At 43.4% G+C, this 16,804-nt stretch overlaps 1 protein-coding gene across 2 annotated transcripts in view; it reads right to left on the bottom strand.

Annotated features, from left to right (window-relative positions):
* Window positions 1-16,804, bottom strand: part of EGFR (epidermal growth factor receptor) — a 424,001-nt gene that overhangs the window by 119,565 nt on the left and 287,632 nt on the right. For both annotated transcript variants that reach the window (XM_030203797.1, XM_030203789.1), the window contains exons 3-4: window positions 14,840-15,026; window positions 5,286-5,420 (exon numbers count right to left, since the gene is read on the bottom strand). In XM_030203797.1, coding sequence (XP_030059657.1) covers window positions 5,286-5,420; window positions 14,840-15,026 — 322 coding nt within the window. The remainder of the gene's footprint in view (window positions 1-5,285; window positions 5,421-14,839; window positions 15,027-16,804) is intronic.

The raw sequence follows: 16,804 nt of genomic DNA, 5'->3' as shown, positions 1-16,804 counted from the left end.
CATCCTAGGAACGCCATTGGCACTAACCACTAGGCTACTCCTCCACAAGTACTTAAGTTGGCTCAAATGCAGTCTAAATGTTCACCTGTAAACTGATAGCACACCCTTGCTCCTTCCTGGTCCTTCCCCCCCCCCCCTTGCAGTTGCCAGGAGTGTCTTAACCATTGGACCAGGTGAGGCTCTGGCCCAGGGCACCAGTGATTAAGGGCACCAAAATACCCAGCCTCTGACCACCTGATCTACAGGTTAAGCCTTTTCTTCCCCCTTCCCCCTCCCTGTGGGTTCAGCACTGCTCCGTTACCTCTCTCACTTCCCCACAGTCCTGTAATGTTTGCGTTGGTAATTGCCAGCAGTGGCAGCAGCAGCAGCAGCATGACAACCTGCCTTCTGCCAGCACCTGGGTCTTCACTCTGCCGCGCCCTGCCTCCACTGATGCAAGTTCCTGTGGGCAGGACGTGGCTTCAGGAAGACCCAAGGACTGGTGGAAGACAGCCTCTCATGCTGCTACTGATGCTGGCAACAGCAAGGGAATGAGAGAGGTGAGGGAGTAGTGCTGGACCCACTGGAAGGGAGACAGAAGAAGGCAAAAGAGAGACTGGACTGGGAGAGTGAGGATAGATGTCAGCCCAAGGGAGAGAGAGATACCAAACCTGTGTGTTTGTGTGTGGGGAGGGGGGGTCCGCCACAGCAAGTTAGTTCTTAGTCAACTAAATAAAAACAAAACTTAAAATACAAAAAAGAATGATTTCTTGAGATGAAATCAACCCTCAAGCGAACCATAACTGTTGACAAATAACCAGGTCTTCAAAGCTTTGTGAAATACAGAATAATTGGTGATTCTATGAAGATAATAGGTAACGAATTTCAAAGTAGAGATACAGCATAACAAAAAAACCTGTTTCTGGTGGTAGTCAGTGTCTAGAGAGGGAAGCTGTATCAACCATTTTTGAGAAGAGCACAAAGCGCATGAAGATATGTAATTGACTAATTTATCAGAGAGAGATTTTGGAATCCCCATATAAAAAGCCTTGTACACAAGACAAAGCAATTCAAATGAAATTCACCCTGTAAGGGTAACCAATGCAACTCCACCAAAACAGGTGTGACATGATCAATTTTAATGACATTTAAATGGCTGTCCTATTCTTAACCAATTGAAACCTTTACAAGTACTTTTAGACAGTCCCTGATACAATGAATTCAGTGCCATACCAAGGGTGGGATGATCCACCCCAGGTGCACGATGCAAGGGGGTGCAGGGAGCAGCCACATTACTTCCTGTTCCGGGGCAGGAAACTGGTGGAGGCAACAGCTGAGCAACTGCTCCCTACACCCCCAGGAGCTAAGAATGATGTACTTGGGAAGAGTGTTGTGAGTTGCGGGGGGGGGGGGGGGGTGATTCGCTGGAGAAGGGTGGTGTGCTGGGGGGGGGGGGGTGCAGCAGCGATCTGCCCCAAGCGGCAGCCGACCTAGGAACACCACTGAATGAATTACAATAGGTCCAAGCAACTTGTGACTAGAGAACAAACTATTTTTACCAAATTAATACCAATTAGCAGCTAATTAAGTTATGCATATAACTGACACTAATCTATAACTTGCACTTGCAATTTTGCACACTGAGGGCTAGATTCTATAAATGCGTTGAAAAAAACTTGCTTAAGCATTATTCTATAAGCTGTGCTTAAAGTTGGGTGTGGTTTATAGAACAACGCTTAAGCAGAGAGATCACGCATAAATTTAGGTGCTGCCATTTGCATGAATGAAAATGAAGTGCAAATCCTTGTGCCTAAATTTACACGTGGAGTATCCATATTCTATAATTACGCACATAACTCAAGACCACTCCCCTGATCCGCCCTGAAATGTCCATGACCCTCCCATTTCTACACCCTCTTTTTCAGGCTGTGCATAAATTTTAGCTGCGGATCCCACACCTAAATTTACGCACGTAACTTCCAATTAAATCTAATTAGTGTCAATAATTGCTTGTTATTCTATTAAATTGCGCCTGCAAATTGGGCACATACGCCTAAATTTATGCACACAATTTACGGCGGCTTTTATAGAATCAGGGGTGAATGTAATATTGTGTGCACAAGTTTATAGAATTTGGGGGTTAATGTGCATTACTTGTCAATAGTGTGCCTTATTCCCTTAATCCACATTAGAAACTATCCCCTAGGTGACAATGTTCTGCCACTAAGCATCTAAATTAAGGGGGTAATCTTATAACGACCTGCTTAGTTTTAGGTTCTAAGTAAATGCATAAATACCAGTATTTCAGTCATTTATGCACATAACTGGCCACTTGTGCATATAAATGACCTCAAGAATCACTGTTAAATAGTCCACAGTAATATGCACAGCGGGGGTAATTTAAATCACTCAGAAAACAACCCTGCGCTCTAAAATTCTCCAATCACTTTAAACGGTGGGTAAATCCAATTATGTAGGAGCCTCAGCAGCAACATATTTCAGAAAGAGATTGACCCTGTGACTTGCCGGCATCGTCATCGGCTTCCATTACATAACTTCTTAATCACTTTATGCTTCAACAATACAAAAATTGCTATAAACATTATAATTTATCTTTTAGTTTCAAAAAACTAAATTCAGACCCGCACCAACATGGGCCATGTTTCGCCATGCTGCATCAGGGCAATATGTCCTATATTAAGACGAGTTGAGGAGACGCCTGAAGTTAATTGCATCTTAATATAGGATCTATTGCCCTGATGCAGCATGGCGAAACATGGTCCATATCGGTGTGGGTCTGAATGTAGTGTTTTGAAACTAAAAGATAAGTTTTAAAGTTTATACCAATTTTTTTATTGTTGAAACATAAAGGGCCCCTTTTACAAAGCCACGGTAAAAAGTGGCCTGAGGTAGTGTGGGTGCACCTTTTAGATGCGCAATGGGCCATTTTTTATTGCAGTTGGGAAAATGGCGATTTTTTAATGGGCTGGGAAATGGGCCTGCGCTAATATTAAAAGTAGCGCACGCCTATTTACGGCCTGAACACTTACCGCCACCCACTGACTTAGCGGTAAGGGCTCATGTGCTACCCACGCTGTAACCATTCAGCGCATGCCAGCGTAGGCATGCTGCTGGGAAAGCCCCCTGTGGTACAAAATAGAAAATTATTTTCTACCGCGGGATTCGGTAGTGTTGATTGGGCGTGTGCTTCCTGCGTCTTTGTAAAAAAGCCCCAAAGTGATTAAGAAGTTATGTAATGGAAGCCAATGACGAGGCAGAGAAGTCACAGGGTCAATCCCTGTGTGAAATGAGTTGCTGCTGAGGCTCCTACATAATTGGATTTACCCACTGTTTAAAGTGATTGGAGTAGAAATGACCTCATAACATACTAACTTGCATGAAAGCATGCATGTACGTTTTATGCCGTGTACTTTCACTGTGGGTATGCATGAGGTGAAGCTTGGACAGAGTGTGGGGTGGCTGCACTTATTCGTGGAATGTACACGCAAAAAGTTACACCAGCTGGTGTAAGCCCTGGTGCCTAAGCCTGTATTTTATAAAGTCAAGTCGGTAAAATAGGCGTTTGGCATGTGAAAATGCGCATTTACTAGGCACAGCTTCATAAAATTACCCTCCCTGTTCCACACAGATAGCAGATATATTTGGAAATATTTAATCTGGATGTTCCATGTAATATGTCTACATAAACTGATAGCACCGCTGTATATAAGCATAGTTATTATTATTAGCATTTGTATAGCGCTACCAGACGCACGCAGCGCTGAACACCTGACATAAAGAGAGACAGTCCCTACTCAAAAGAGCTTGCAATCTAAATAATACAGACAGACTGGACAGTTACGGGTGAGGGGAAGTAAAACCAAAACCATCTAAGTCAGACATTTCAAATTATACATTGACTGCCCACCTGAATATTAATCTGTACAAGAACCTACACATTCTGTATTTATATTGCCAAAGATCAAGAGTAAATCATGTTTGTGAACTTATTAGACAGAAAAGATCTAATTGTGCACATTTCCTAGTGCAGCAAAATCGTAAAGATTCACCACTCTTCCAGTAATGTACTATGATAATTATTTGACTCTGAGATAAGCAGCGTGCCAAGCACAGACAGTTAGAACGGGAAAAATGAATTTGTGCAACATGACTGTACAATATGAAATATATGATGGCAATAGATTAGAGACAAGCACAAAGCTATCTACAAGTTTAAAAATGACCTTAAAGGGGAAATTTCAAAACTGTCTAGGTAGTTGCTAAGTAAAAGGGTACTATTATCCATAGATTTTCACAAATTCTCAAAGGGAAAATACATACACATGTTCATTTTGAAAAATGCCTAACAATAAAGCTGTTTTTGTGGTTTCTTTTACCAGTAGAAACAATCCCCCGAGTTCTACATAAGTCATGGATCATTGGGCACTGGAATGCTAATGCGGCAGTGGTGGTGTCTACAAAAGATTCACCATGGCTGGCACAGGGTCTTCAGCATTTGTGCATGCTTATCTCCAAAACAGGAAGTTCAGAGGGGCAGAACCTGACAGACCTTGAGCATTAAGGCCCCATGCTAGTTGCAATGAGCTTTTATAGACACCATGACTGCTGTACTGGCACCACCACAACAGGGTAAGGAAAGGAGCGAACTGATGAAAGTCTCATTGGGGGGTGGGGGGAGGATCAGGGGGAATGCTGAACACCTAGGGAATGGAGGTCAATGGAAGCCAGTACACTTTGTGTGTGTGTGTGGGGGGGGGGGGGGGGGGGGGAGGAAGCAGGGAAGGGAAGATGCTGGACATCTTGGGGAGAATGGGTAGGGAAGGAGAGAGATGCTGGACACTACAGAGTTGGCAGATACAGGAGAAGGTAGGAAATAAATTCTGGACTATGGAAGGGGAGATGCTGGATGTGGGGAAGGAGGGGCAGGCCTTGATCTGTCCCTTGAATTGCACAGCTGAAGGTTTGCCTATAGTGTCAAATGCCCTTGGTTTGGTCCTGTCAGATATATTTGATTTTCAACTGCACACATTCTATTTTCCCCCAATCATCAGCTTGTATAAAATAAGAGAGACAAATGTATTTGGGTATCTTTAGCTCGTTTATTGCAAGTAGAAATACTTGCATCAAATTCCAGCACTACTAGCTATGCAAATTGCAAAACTGACCACAAGATAGTACAGACAGTATGCCGCTTATACTGTACCTCTTCATAAAATCAAATAACACTTCCTATAGAAACTCTACATTTTAACAGTTAAGTGCCATTATAATTCAAGAATACTTACAATCTATAGGGCTTAATTCATCCACCATGGTTTGATTTTCTGTGATTGGCTTGCCTAAAATATCCTCCCACTGGATAGTGTTCAAGTAACAAAGCTTTGGGTTCCAGAGAACTCTTATGTTACCTGTAAGAATTTCTGCAACATAGCACAAAAGGGTGAATACGTCATCTTTTCTCCACTATTTCTAAATAATAACACTAAATAATATTAGCTAATAATAAACACTTCCAAAAAGTTAGCAAGAAAGGCCAAATTATTCAAACTGCAGTTAAGTTTATGAGACATCTTAGGGCTCCTTTTACAAAGCCGTGGTAGTGATTACCAAGCTCCGAATGTGACAAAGCTCATAGAAATTGAATGGGCTTCATCATAATTGGCACACTGCTAATCGCTTTGTAAAAGGCGCCCTTAGTCTTAAAGCTTATGATATTAATAATTATATGACCTTCTTTAAGTTAAATATGTACAGTTATATGTAAATGTTTATTCACCCCCACTCAAATTGTGCGTTCACAGGCAGAAGTAGACAGATTTAATTGAAGATTCACAATACAGTTCTGAAAGAGGAAGTACTACTAATAGGTGATTTTAATATGCCGGATGCTGATTGGGGCAACCCTTTTGCAGGGTTGTATAGAAGTAGGGAGAGCCTAGATTCTCTACAGGGTGAAATGTTCATGCAGTTGGTAATAGAACCCATGCGGAATTAGGCCATACTGGACTTAGTGCTTACAAATAGGGAGAGTGTTTCTGATGTTATAGTGGGTGATCCTCTGATATCCAGTAATCATTGAATGGTGTGGTTCAATATTAAGACAGGTAAGCCTTCAGAAGTGAAGGTTCTAGACTTCAAAAAAACTAACTTTGTTGAGATGGGGGAATACCTCAAGGAATTGTTAGCTGGATGGGAACATTTGGGAAAAGTAGAAAAGCAGAGGGCAAAACTGAAAGGAGCTATTTTAAGGGTAACTAAACTTTTTATAAGTAAGTGGTTCCAGGGGCGTAGCCATGGGCGGGCCTGGATTGGCCCAGGCCCAGACACTTTTGCTCCAGGCCCGCCCACCCTAACTAGCCCCAACCCAACAACATCCCTCCCTGCCTTTTCTCCTGCGGGTCTGTATAGCTGGTGAGGATCCTCAAGCATTCCAAGCTAAGGACCTCCTCCAAAGACAGCCAGAACTCTCTTCTACCAAGCTCTGCAGTTGGCAACAGCATCCTTGAACCATCAACAACTAAGCATGTGTGGGGTACAGGCATCAGTGGCTTAGGGTCATTGCTGCTGCCTGCCACGCTTGGTAAAAGAGAGTTCTGGCCACCTTGTACTTTGTACTTCAGCATGACAACCTTCTCCTTTAGTTTCTTTGATCCAAGCTGTTTACTCAGGCAGGAATGAGTTCTCAAACTGAAGGTCTAGACCCTAAAGATTTTTTGGATGGGTCTCAGGATCAGAAGCCTCAGGAGACAAATTCCAATGTTCAAGCTGAACAGCTGGGCAGTAGTTTGTGAAAGCTTTTAATCATGCACCATGATATATACATATATATAAAAGGCTATGAACATGGCACTTGATTTGGGCTATAAAGATTTGTTGTTTAATGGGGGTCTTATGGTTTAATGGGAGCTCTGATATGAGGGGGGAAGGAGAGAGAGAAAGAGAGTAATGCATTGCCCCCCAGTCCACCTCTGCGCACCCCCAAATTGCTGGGTGGGGAGAGAGCCTGTTGTTAAAAATTTACCAGCACACCACTGACTGTGCACAATTCTGGAGACCTCGTCTTCAAAAAGTTAAAAACAGGGTGGAGTCGGTCCAGAGGGCGGCTATTAATATGGTCAGCGATCTTTGTCATAAAGCATATGGGGACAGACATAAAGAGGGGAGATATGATAGAGATATTTAAATACCTCCATGGCACGAAAGCACAGAAGGCAAGACTCTCAATTGAAATGGAATGAGGTGGCATAGGGTGAAGGTGAAAGAGGTCAGACCCAGCAGCAAACTAAGGAAATACTTTTTCACAGAAAGGGTGGCGAATCTGTGGAATAGCCTCCCTGCGGAGAATTAATGTATCTGAATTCAAGAAAGCTAAAGACAACAGCATAGGATCTCTAAGGGTGAGGAAGGGATAGTGGATGATACAGTTGGGCAAACTGATGGGCCATATGGGTTTTTATCTACTTCATTTTCTCTACTGCTATGTTTTAAGGACTATCTATGTGAAAAGAAGGTGGTGCAACCTCTACACGGTACACAGTTAAACATTTGAGTCATGGTTGTTGTACAATAAATTCATAGACCATTTGAAGCATCATCCATTTATTTTTGCATCCTCTTTGCTGTTTTCCTGAGTTCTGTTTAGACTGTGAGGACTTGTTTCTTCTGTGTGTACATACAGTTAAACACGACATCTTTCTGCAATTTTTAATGTAGATTTTCTACTTATTTGCACGTTTTTCTTTACAGATTCAAAATAAAGAAAACTACAGATATGGCATGTTCAAAAGTTTGGAACACTCCAATTGATTTTTTACTACTTTTAAAAATTATTAACAAAGTTGTTAATAAGGCTCTAAACGTTGGTTGACGCTTTAGGTTTTCAATTAATCAGGTGAGGACAATTCCATGGATAAAGGAATAATACTCTGACCCTTCTAACCTCTCAGACTGTAATTGTTGTTATGTCTAATCTTAACTACCATCTTACAAAGCAGAGGAAGGCTATAAAAATATTCTAAATGCTTCCAGCTAGCAATTTCAAATGTCAGAAAAATTGTTAAGAAATGGATTTGTTGAAGTCAAGACAGGGTCTAGAACACCAAGAAAAATCTCCAAGAGAGCTGGCCAAAAACAGGTCAGATGTGCAAAACAGAATCCATGATCAGAAAAATTACCTGGTGAAAACTTTAGCTGAGACTTGAGTAGCTGGCAAAGATCCACAGTACAGTGTTGCTTACACAGTGATTTGCAACAAGAAGCAAACCTTTTCCATGACCACATCACCAAAATCATTGTCTAAAGTATGTAAAACCTTTGAGAGCAAAGTGCTTTAGACTGATGACACAAAAATTGAACTGTTTAGCCACAATCACACAAGATAATTTTGGAGAAAAAAAATGGTGAAGTATTTGAAGAAAAGAATGCCTTGCTAAGTATTAAGCACAGGAAAGAAAAATAAAAGTTTTTTGATGGCTTCCACAACCTCCAGACTTGAATATTTTAAAAAAATATGCAGGAGATATAAAAAATGCAGTGCTTGCAAAAAGAACTAAGAATATTTCTGAGCTAGAAGAATTCTGCAAGGAGCATGGGAAAAATTCCAAATGCAAGAATAGAAAGGCTAGAGGCAGGTATCAAAGTGCAGTAAAAGTCAGACTTCTACCACACTTTAATTTATGGTGGGGGATTCACAAACTGACCTTACTCTGTTCAACTCCTGTGGTAGAAGAATAATGCAACTGGGAATCAACCTCATAAGTACATAAGTATTGCCATACTGGGAAAGACCAAAGATCCATCAAGCCCAGCATCCTGTTTCCAATAGTGGCCAGTCCAGGTCACAAATACCTGGCAAGATCCCCCCAAAATACAAAACATTGTATACTGCTTATCTCAGAAATAGTGGATTTTCTCCAAGTCCATTTAATAATGCTCTATGGACTTTTCCTTTAGGAAGCCGTCCAAACCTTTTTAAAACTCCGCTAAGCTAACTGCCTTTACTACATTCTCTGGCAACGAATTCCATATCTCCCCTCAGCCGCCTTTTCTCCAAGCTGAAGAGCCCTAGCCGCTTTAGCCTTTCCTCATAGGGAAGTCATCCCATCCCCTTTATCATTGTCGTTGCCCTTCTCTGCACCTTTTCTAATTCCACTATATCTTTTTTGAGATGCGGCGACCAGAATTGAACACAATATTCAAGGTGCGGTCGCACCATGGAGCGATATAAAGGCATTATAACATCCTAATTTTTGTTTTCCATTCCTTTCCTAATAATACCTAATATTCTATTTGCTTTCTTAGCCACAGCAGCACACTGAGCAGAAGGTTTCAATGTATCATCAATGACGACACCTAGATCCCTTTCTTGGTCCGTGACTCCTAACGTGGAACCTTGCATGACGTAGCTATAATTCGGGTTCCTCTTTCTCACATGCATCACTTTGCACTTGCTCACATTAAACGTCATCTGCCATTTAGACGCCCAGTCTCCCAGTCTCGTAAGGTCCTCTTGTAATTTTTCACAATCCTCCTGCAATTTAACGACTTTGAATAACTTTGTGTCATCAACAAATTTAATTACCTCACTAGTTACTCCCATCTCTAGGTCATTTATAAATATGTTAAAAAGCAGCAGTCCCAGCAGAGACCCCTGGGGAACCCCACTATCTACCCTTCTCCATTGAGAATACTGACCATTTAACCCTACTCTCTGTTTTCTATCTTTTAACCAGTTTTTAATCCACAATAGAACACTACCTCCTATCCCATGACTCTCCAATTTCCTCTGAAGTATTTCATGAGGTACTTTGTCAAATGCCTTCTGAAAATCCAGATACACAATATCAACCGGCTCACCTTTATCCGCATGTTTGTTCACCCCTTCAAAGAAATGTAGTAGATTGGTGAGGCAAGATTTCCCTTCACTAAATCCATGTTGACTTTCTAGCTTATTTTCGAAAGGGAAGGACACCCATCTTCCGACACAAATCAGGAAATGGGCGTCCTTCTCCCGAGGTCGCCCAAATCGGCATAATCAAAAGCTGATTTTTTGCGTCCTCAACTGCTTTCCGTCGCGGGGACGACCAAAGTTCACAGGGGCGTGTCGGCAGTGTACCGAAGGCGGGACGGGGGCATGGTTAAAAGATGGGCGTCCTCGGCCGATAATGGAAAAAAGAAGAGTGTCCCTCATGAGCATTTGGTTAACTTTACTTGTTCCCTTTTTTTTCCGACCAAGCCTCAAAAAAGTGCCCGAACTGACCAGATGACCACAGGAGGGAATCGGGTATCACCTCCCCTTACTCCCCCAGTGGTCACCAACCCCCTCCCATCCTAAAAAAACAATTAAAAAACATTTTTCCAGCCTCTATGCCAGCCTCAAATGTCATACTCAGCTCCATCACAGCAGTATGCAGGTCCCTGGAACAGTTTTAGTGGGTGCAGTGCACTTCAGGCAGGCGGATCCAGGCCCATCCCCCCCCCACCTGTTAAACTTGTGGTGGTAAATGTGAGCCCTCCAAAACCCACCCAAAACCCACTGTACCCACATCTAGGTGCCCCCCTTCATCCCTATGGGCTATGGTAGTGGTGTACAGTTGTGGGGAGTGGGTTTTTTGGGGGGGTTGAGGGGCTCAGCACCGAAGGTAAGGGAGCTATGCACCTGGGAGAAATTTCTGAAGTCCACTGCAGTGCCCCCTAGGGTGCCCGGTTGGTGTCCTAGCATGTGAGGAGGACCAGTCACTATGAATGCTGGCTCCTCCCATGACCAAAGGGCTTGGATTTGGTCATTTCTGAGATGGGCGTCCTCTGTTTCCATTATGGCCGAAAACCGGGGATGACCATCTCTAAGGTCGACCATCTCTCTAAGGTTGACCTAAATGTTGAGATTTGGGTGTCCCCGACCATATTATCGAAACAAAAGATGGACGTCCATCTTGTTTTAATAATATGGGTTTCCCCGCCCCTTCGCCGGAACGTCCTTAGAGATGGTCGTCCCTGTTCGATTATGCCCCTCTTTGTCTCATTAATCCATGCTTTTGAATATGCTCTGTAAGTTTGTTCTTAATAATAGTCTCTACCATTTTGCCCGGCACTGACGTCAGACTCACCGGTCTATAATTTCCCAGATCTCCTCTGGAACCTTTTTTAAAAAATCGGCGTTACATTGGCCACCCTCCAATCTTCCGGTACCACGCTCAATTTTAAGGATAAATTACATTTTACTAACAATAGCTCCGCAAGCTAATTTTTCAGTTCTATCAGTACTCTGGGATGAATACCACCTTTACTTTTTGCAGATACAAGGAGATACATCCTGCTTTTCACTCCATACTTAGATCGTAAAGGTCTTTTTCAAGACCAGCTTATATTGAGATTATTTATCTATATGAAGACCATCAAAGACTCCTGAGGCAGGCCTGTGGCCGAAACACAGTACTGTGCCAAGTCTACATTGAAATTTGTTCATCATATACTACCATAGTCATAGCTTCCTGGAGTCATTGGTCCACTTCCCACTTCCTTGCTTGCGTTTTGATCCCTTGGGATTTTGTGTTCATCCACTTAGGTGGATTGCCTACCATGAATACCATCTGGTCCAGGAGATTTGCTACTCTTCAGTTTGTAGAACTGCCCCATTACATCCTCCAGGTTTACAGAGAATTCATTAAGTTTCTCCGACTCGTCAGCTTCGAATACCATTTCTGGCACCGGTATCTCACCCAAATCTTCCTCAGTGAAGACCGAAGCAAAGAATTCATTTAATCTCTTTGCTACGGCTTTGTCTTCCCTGGTCGCCCTTTTTACTACGCGGTCATCTAGCGGTCCAACACTCTTTTGCCAGCTTCCTGCTTTTAATATACCTAAAAAATTTTTTTACTATCTGGCTTATTTTTGAACGAGAAGGGCGCCCATCTTTTGACACAAATCGGGAGATGGGTGTCCTTCTCCCAGGGTTGCCCAAATCGGCATAATCGAAAGCCAATTTTGGGCGTCCCCAACTGCTTTCCGTCGCGGGGATGACCAAAGTTCCCCGGGGTGTATCAGAGGCGTAGCGAAGGCAGGACTGGGGCATGCCTAACACATGGGCGTCCTTGACCCATAATGGAAAAAAGAAGAACGTCCCTGATGAGCTTTTTTCTTACGACAAGCCTCAAAAAGGTGCCCGAACTGACCAGATGACCACCAGAGGGAATCAGGGATGTCCCCCCCCCCTTACTCCCCCAATGGTCACTAACTCCCTCCCACCCTCAAAAAACAACTTTAAAAATATTTTGTGCCAGCCTCTATGCCAGCCTCAAATGTCATACTCAGGTCCCTCACAGCAGTATGCAGGTCCCCGGAGCAGTTTTAGTGGGTGCAGTACACTTCAGGCAGGCGGTCCCAGGCCCATCCCCCCCTACCTGTTACACTTGTGGTGGTAAATGTGAGCCCTTCAAACCCCACCTGAAACCCACTGTACCCACATCTAGGTGCCCCCCTTCACCCCTAAGGGCTATGGTACTGGTGTACAGTTGTGGGTAGTGGGTTTTGGGGGGGGGGTTGGGGGGCTCAGCACACAAGGTAAGGGAGCTGTGCACTTGGGAGCAATTTGTGAAGTCCACTTCAGTGCCCCTAGGGTGCCCGGTTGATGTCCTGGCATGTGAGGGGATTTGGTCGTTTCTGAGATGGGCGTCCTCGGATTCCATTATCGACAAAAATTGGGGACGACCATCTCTAGGGACGACCATCTCTAAGGTCGACCTAAATGTGGAGATTTGGGCATCCCCGACTGTATTATTGAAATGAAAGATGGCCACCCATTTGTTTCGATAATATGGGTTTCCCCACCCCTTCGCAGGGATGTCCTGCAAGGATGCCCTCAGGAAAACTTGGGCGCCCCGTTCGATTATGCCCCTCCATGGCAACTAGTTAATGATGCTTGCTTTTCTCTCTCTCTCTTTTTATTCCCCCCTTAATACTAAACTAGGTCCTGCTTGCTTTTCCCTCTGTCTCTCTCTTTTTTATTCTCCCTTAATACTAAACTAGATTCTGCAGTGCCTGCTAGATTCTATCTGTTAATGCTGTGGTACAAAGTTTTTAAAACTAAGTGGAAAAGAGTATGGAGATTAGTTGATAAAATTTGCTTTTCATATTTTTATTTTGCTTAACACTAACCTACAATTCCTCCTTTAAACCCCAATCTTTAAGTTCCCAAAGCACAAAGCAAAATAGCGTTCACTTACTATAGAAATGTCCTCTTCTCTCGGAACTTCTCAGAAAGCCTTGTTATTTTTCCATCCCAATAGCATCAGACTACAAAGCCATGGTCCGATCCTCACAGGCTATGAGGAGCCACCCCTTCCCACTGAATGACATCCCTCAACCCTGAAACACCCCCAAAATTCTTCCTCTCCAACCTTACAGTGCCCCAAAGCCACCACCAAATACTTCCCCCGGCCCTGAAGACCCAGAAATGTACTTGTCCCTGCCTTGAAGAATTTCCCAAGTACAAATAAACATCCCCCTTCTTTTAGCTTGCCCGCCCCCAGGCCTAGAATCCTAATCCCTGGTGTCTAGGGTGTTTGAGGAAGAAGCATTCCCCAGTCAGTTTTGACCCTTCTGGTACCAGGTTCAAAATGGTGTCAGTAACCTCTAGCAGTAGTGTTGTGGTACTTCAGCTAGGGGGTCAAGCTGCAATATAAGGGCAAAATATAAGACTACAGCTAAGGATCACTGGTGCCAGACAGGGCAAGAGTAAGTGAGGATTGCTTCTGTCCTGAACCTATTGGTAACCAAGGATTAGGAAGCTAGACCATTGGGGGCAGGGGGCGCCTAAGGGAGGGTGGGGTGCTTTGGCTGTACCTTGAGGAGAGGTCTTTAGGATGGGGGGATTACTTGGCATAGTTTTCTGGGCCTAAGGGACGTACTTGGTGCTTTGGCTATGGGGTGGGAGATGCAATTTAGGGGGAAGCGGAAGAGGACTGTTCCTCATTGCTCAGTACTGCCTCCTTTAAGAAGCTTTTTGCTGGTGTTATTTTTTCAGGAATAACTCGGCTTGCATTATTGAATTTGCTTAGTAATGAGCTGTTTTGCATGCTTTGTATCTTATTATATATAATCCGTACTTAAAATAAAGTACATTACAGTGATATAACCTTTGTTAGTGCCCTTTATCACTTATTAAGTGGCAAATAACACATTATGACCATAATGCACTTTGAAATCTACCCCTCTTAGCTGGTTACAAATGTTTGGAAGCTGTTCTGAGGGTGTGCACACTTTTGCACTTGCCATAAACACTTTGCTTATTCTGAATCTATTCAAAACTGCAAACAGTAATTACACGTCAACATTTTCAGAACGATGAGTATTTAACTTTGTACAATATTGAGGCTGTATTCACTTAAAGATTCACTGAAACAAAATTTGACCAGGTGTGCCAAAATGTTTGCATATAACTGTAGAGGGCTGATATTTGATTAAAGATAACTGGATATATCAGAGAATATCTGATTATCACAGATTAAATTGAACTGGATACCTTTATCCAGTTACGTTAAAGCAATAATATGTGTAATCTCATTTAAATGGATCAGGATTACTGGATAATTCTAAATATCGGGCTATGTCCCAGCATACTGCTCTCCCTTCCATAAGATAACCAGATAAATTTAAACATATGCGCTGTCTGGTTACATTTATTTATTTATTGCACTTGTATCCCACATTTTCCCACCTATTTGCAGGCACAATGTGGCTTACAAAGACCTGATATATCGGGTTATCCACTCAATTTTAGGTGTTAAATTGTCTGAATATCAGCCCCTTTTTTACTGAATATAATATCTTTGCACCGCCTTACCTGTTAAACTCCTTAGGTTTAGTTCTTCTAAGGCAAACTTTGTTTCATGATCCTCATTGCTAAAAACCGCCAGTGACATGTTGTCTTCATACAGTGTGTTTCCTCGAATGATTCTGAGATTTTCCAGTGATATTGTCCGCAGTGAATTAATAGCTATTAGCACATAGCCCGTAACCTCCTGTATACTCTACGAAAAACAAACACAAGTAGAGTTTCTCATTCTCATTATTTCCCTTGTTTTTATAAAACTGGAACAGAAAAGCTCAAGTGACACAAACAAGCTCAAGGTACACTGGATCCGATCTCACAGCCCTCTCTGAATGCTAATCTAGGAGGCATGAAAACATGGTACATGTACAGTCAGTTCAGCAACAATAAAACTATTTCTTTTCTGACCTACTGGATTAGCACTTTTCGTTAGTATGTAGATAGGCTATCATGACCATTGATATCTTTTTTCTTAAGAAACTTGTCCAGTGTGTATTAGCCACAACTATTTCCACTGGCAAACTGCCATAGTGTCTGAGTATAAACAATCTTACGGTAAAAGATGGTGATATCTGTTATCCATTCATCTTAGAGGATGGCCATTTTTTTTCTTTGTAGCTACCTTAGGAGAAGGTTATCAAGCTGCTTTAGGGCCTTGTTGCATTATTTGCCCTTTAATTTGGCTAAAAGGGCCCTACCATGGTAATACTTAGGTCAAAAAACAAAGTAAAGGTGGGCCAAAGAACTTCCAGGAAATATTTGGGGGGAGGGGGAGAGCAAGTCAAAGTCACATTTTCACACATCATACCCTTCTCCCCCACCCCCTTTTTAAAAGTTTGGACAAGTTCCTGGAGGAAGAGTCCGTAGTCTGCTATTGAGATGGACATGGGGGAAACCACTGCTTGCCCTGGGATTGGTAGCATGGAATGTTGCTACTAACTGGGTTTCTGCCAGGCATAGGAGCCGACTTTTTAAAATGATTGGGGGTGCTCAATTTTGTTTTTTAGAGGTGGTGCATTCCCCCTTCCCCCTCCCCCTCCAAGTTCCAGGGCCCCCCCCGCCCATCTGTCCATTCCTCCCTCCGAGTTCCAGAGCCCCCCCCCCCCCTGTTCCTCCATCCCTCCCTCCGAGTTCTAGGGCCCTCCGCCCTCGCCCCTCCATCCCTCCGTCCGTCCAAATTTTAAAATCCATTTTCTTACCTCGTCGGGGTGTTACGGCGCCAGCTGCACGCCACGTAGTGAAAAGCGTGCAGGCTCGCGCTTCAGCCTTCCTTCGTCTGTCTCTCAGCTCTGGTCCTGCCACTATGTGGCGTGCAGCTGGCGCCGTAACCCCCCCCCCCCCCCGATGAGGTAAGAAGATGGATTTTAAAATTTGGATGGACGGAGGGAGGGAGGGGTAGAGGAGCGAGGGCGGGGGGCCCTGGAACTCGGAGGGAGGGAGGGAGGGATGGAGGAGGGGGGGCACTGGAGCTCGGAGAGAGGAACATTGGAAACTTCCGGTCGGTGAAATATTGGGGGTGCTCGAGCACCCACAGCACCCACGGTGTCGGCGCCTATGCTGCCAGGTATTTGTGACCTGGATTGGCAACTGTTGGAAGTAGGATACTGGGCTAGATGGACCATTGGTCAGACCCAGTATGGCTATTCTTATGTTCCTGTAACACACGTTAGTTTAGGTTAGCAGTGGATACATATAATACTGCAGTTAAAGTTACAGTTTATTACACTTGCTATACCACTTGACTTACAATCGTAAGATCTCAGCAATGTACAACCAAATTTAAAATAACAATCAAGAAAAGGAACTCTATTAAAAAAAGAGGACAGTCTCAAGCACACTAGACCATTTAAAGCATGCACATGCCTGCAAAACACACAGGGCTTTTTTTCTGCCGGTACATGCGGTATGGTGTACTGGTACCTTTTTTCACCTGATTCCCACAAGCAAGCCTCCAGCAGCTGTCTTGAGCTAATCTCT

Source organism: Microcaecilia unicolor, chromosome 1 (genome assembly GCF_901765095.1).
Source record: "Microcaecilia unicolor chromosome 1, aMicUni1.1, whole genome shotgun sequence".
Classification (NCBI taxonomy): Eukaryota; Metazoa; Chordata; class Amphibia; order Gymnophiona; family Siphonopidae; genus Microcaecilia; species Microcaecilia unicolor.
The sequence above is the reverse complement of the archived record's forward strand: the minus strand, read 5'-3'. Positions and strand labels throughout refer to the sequence as shown.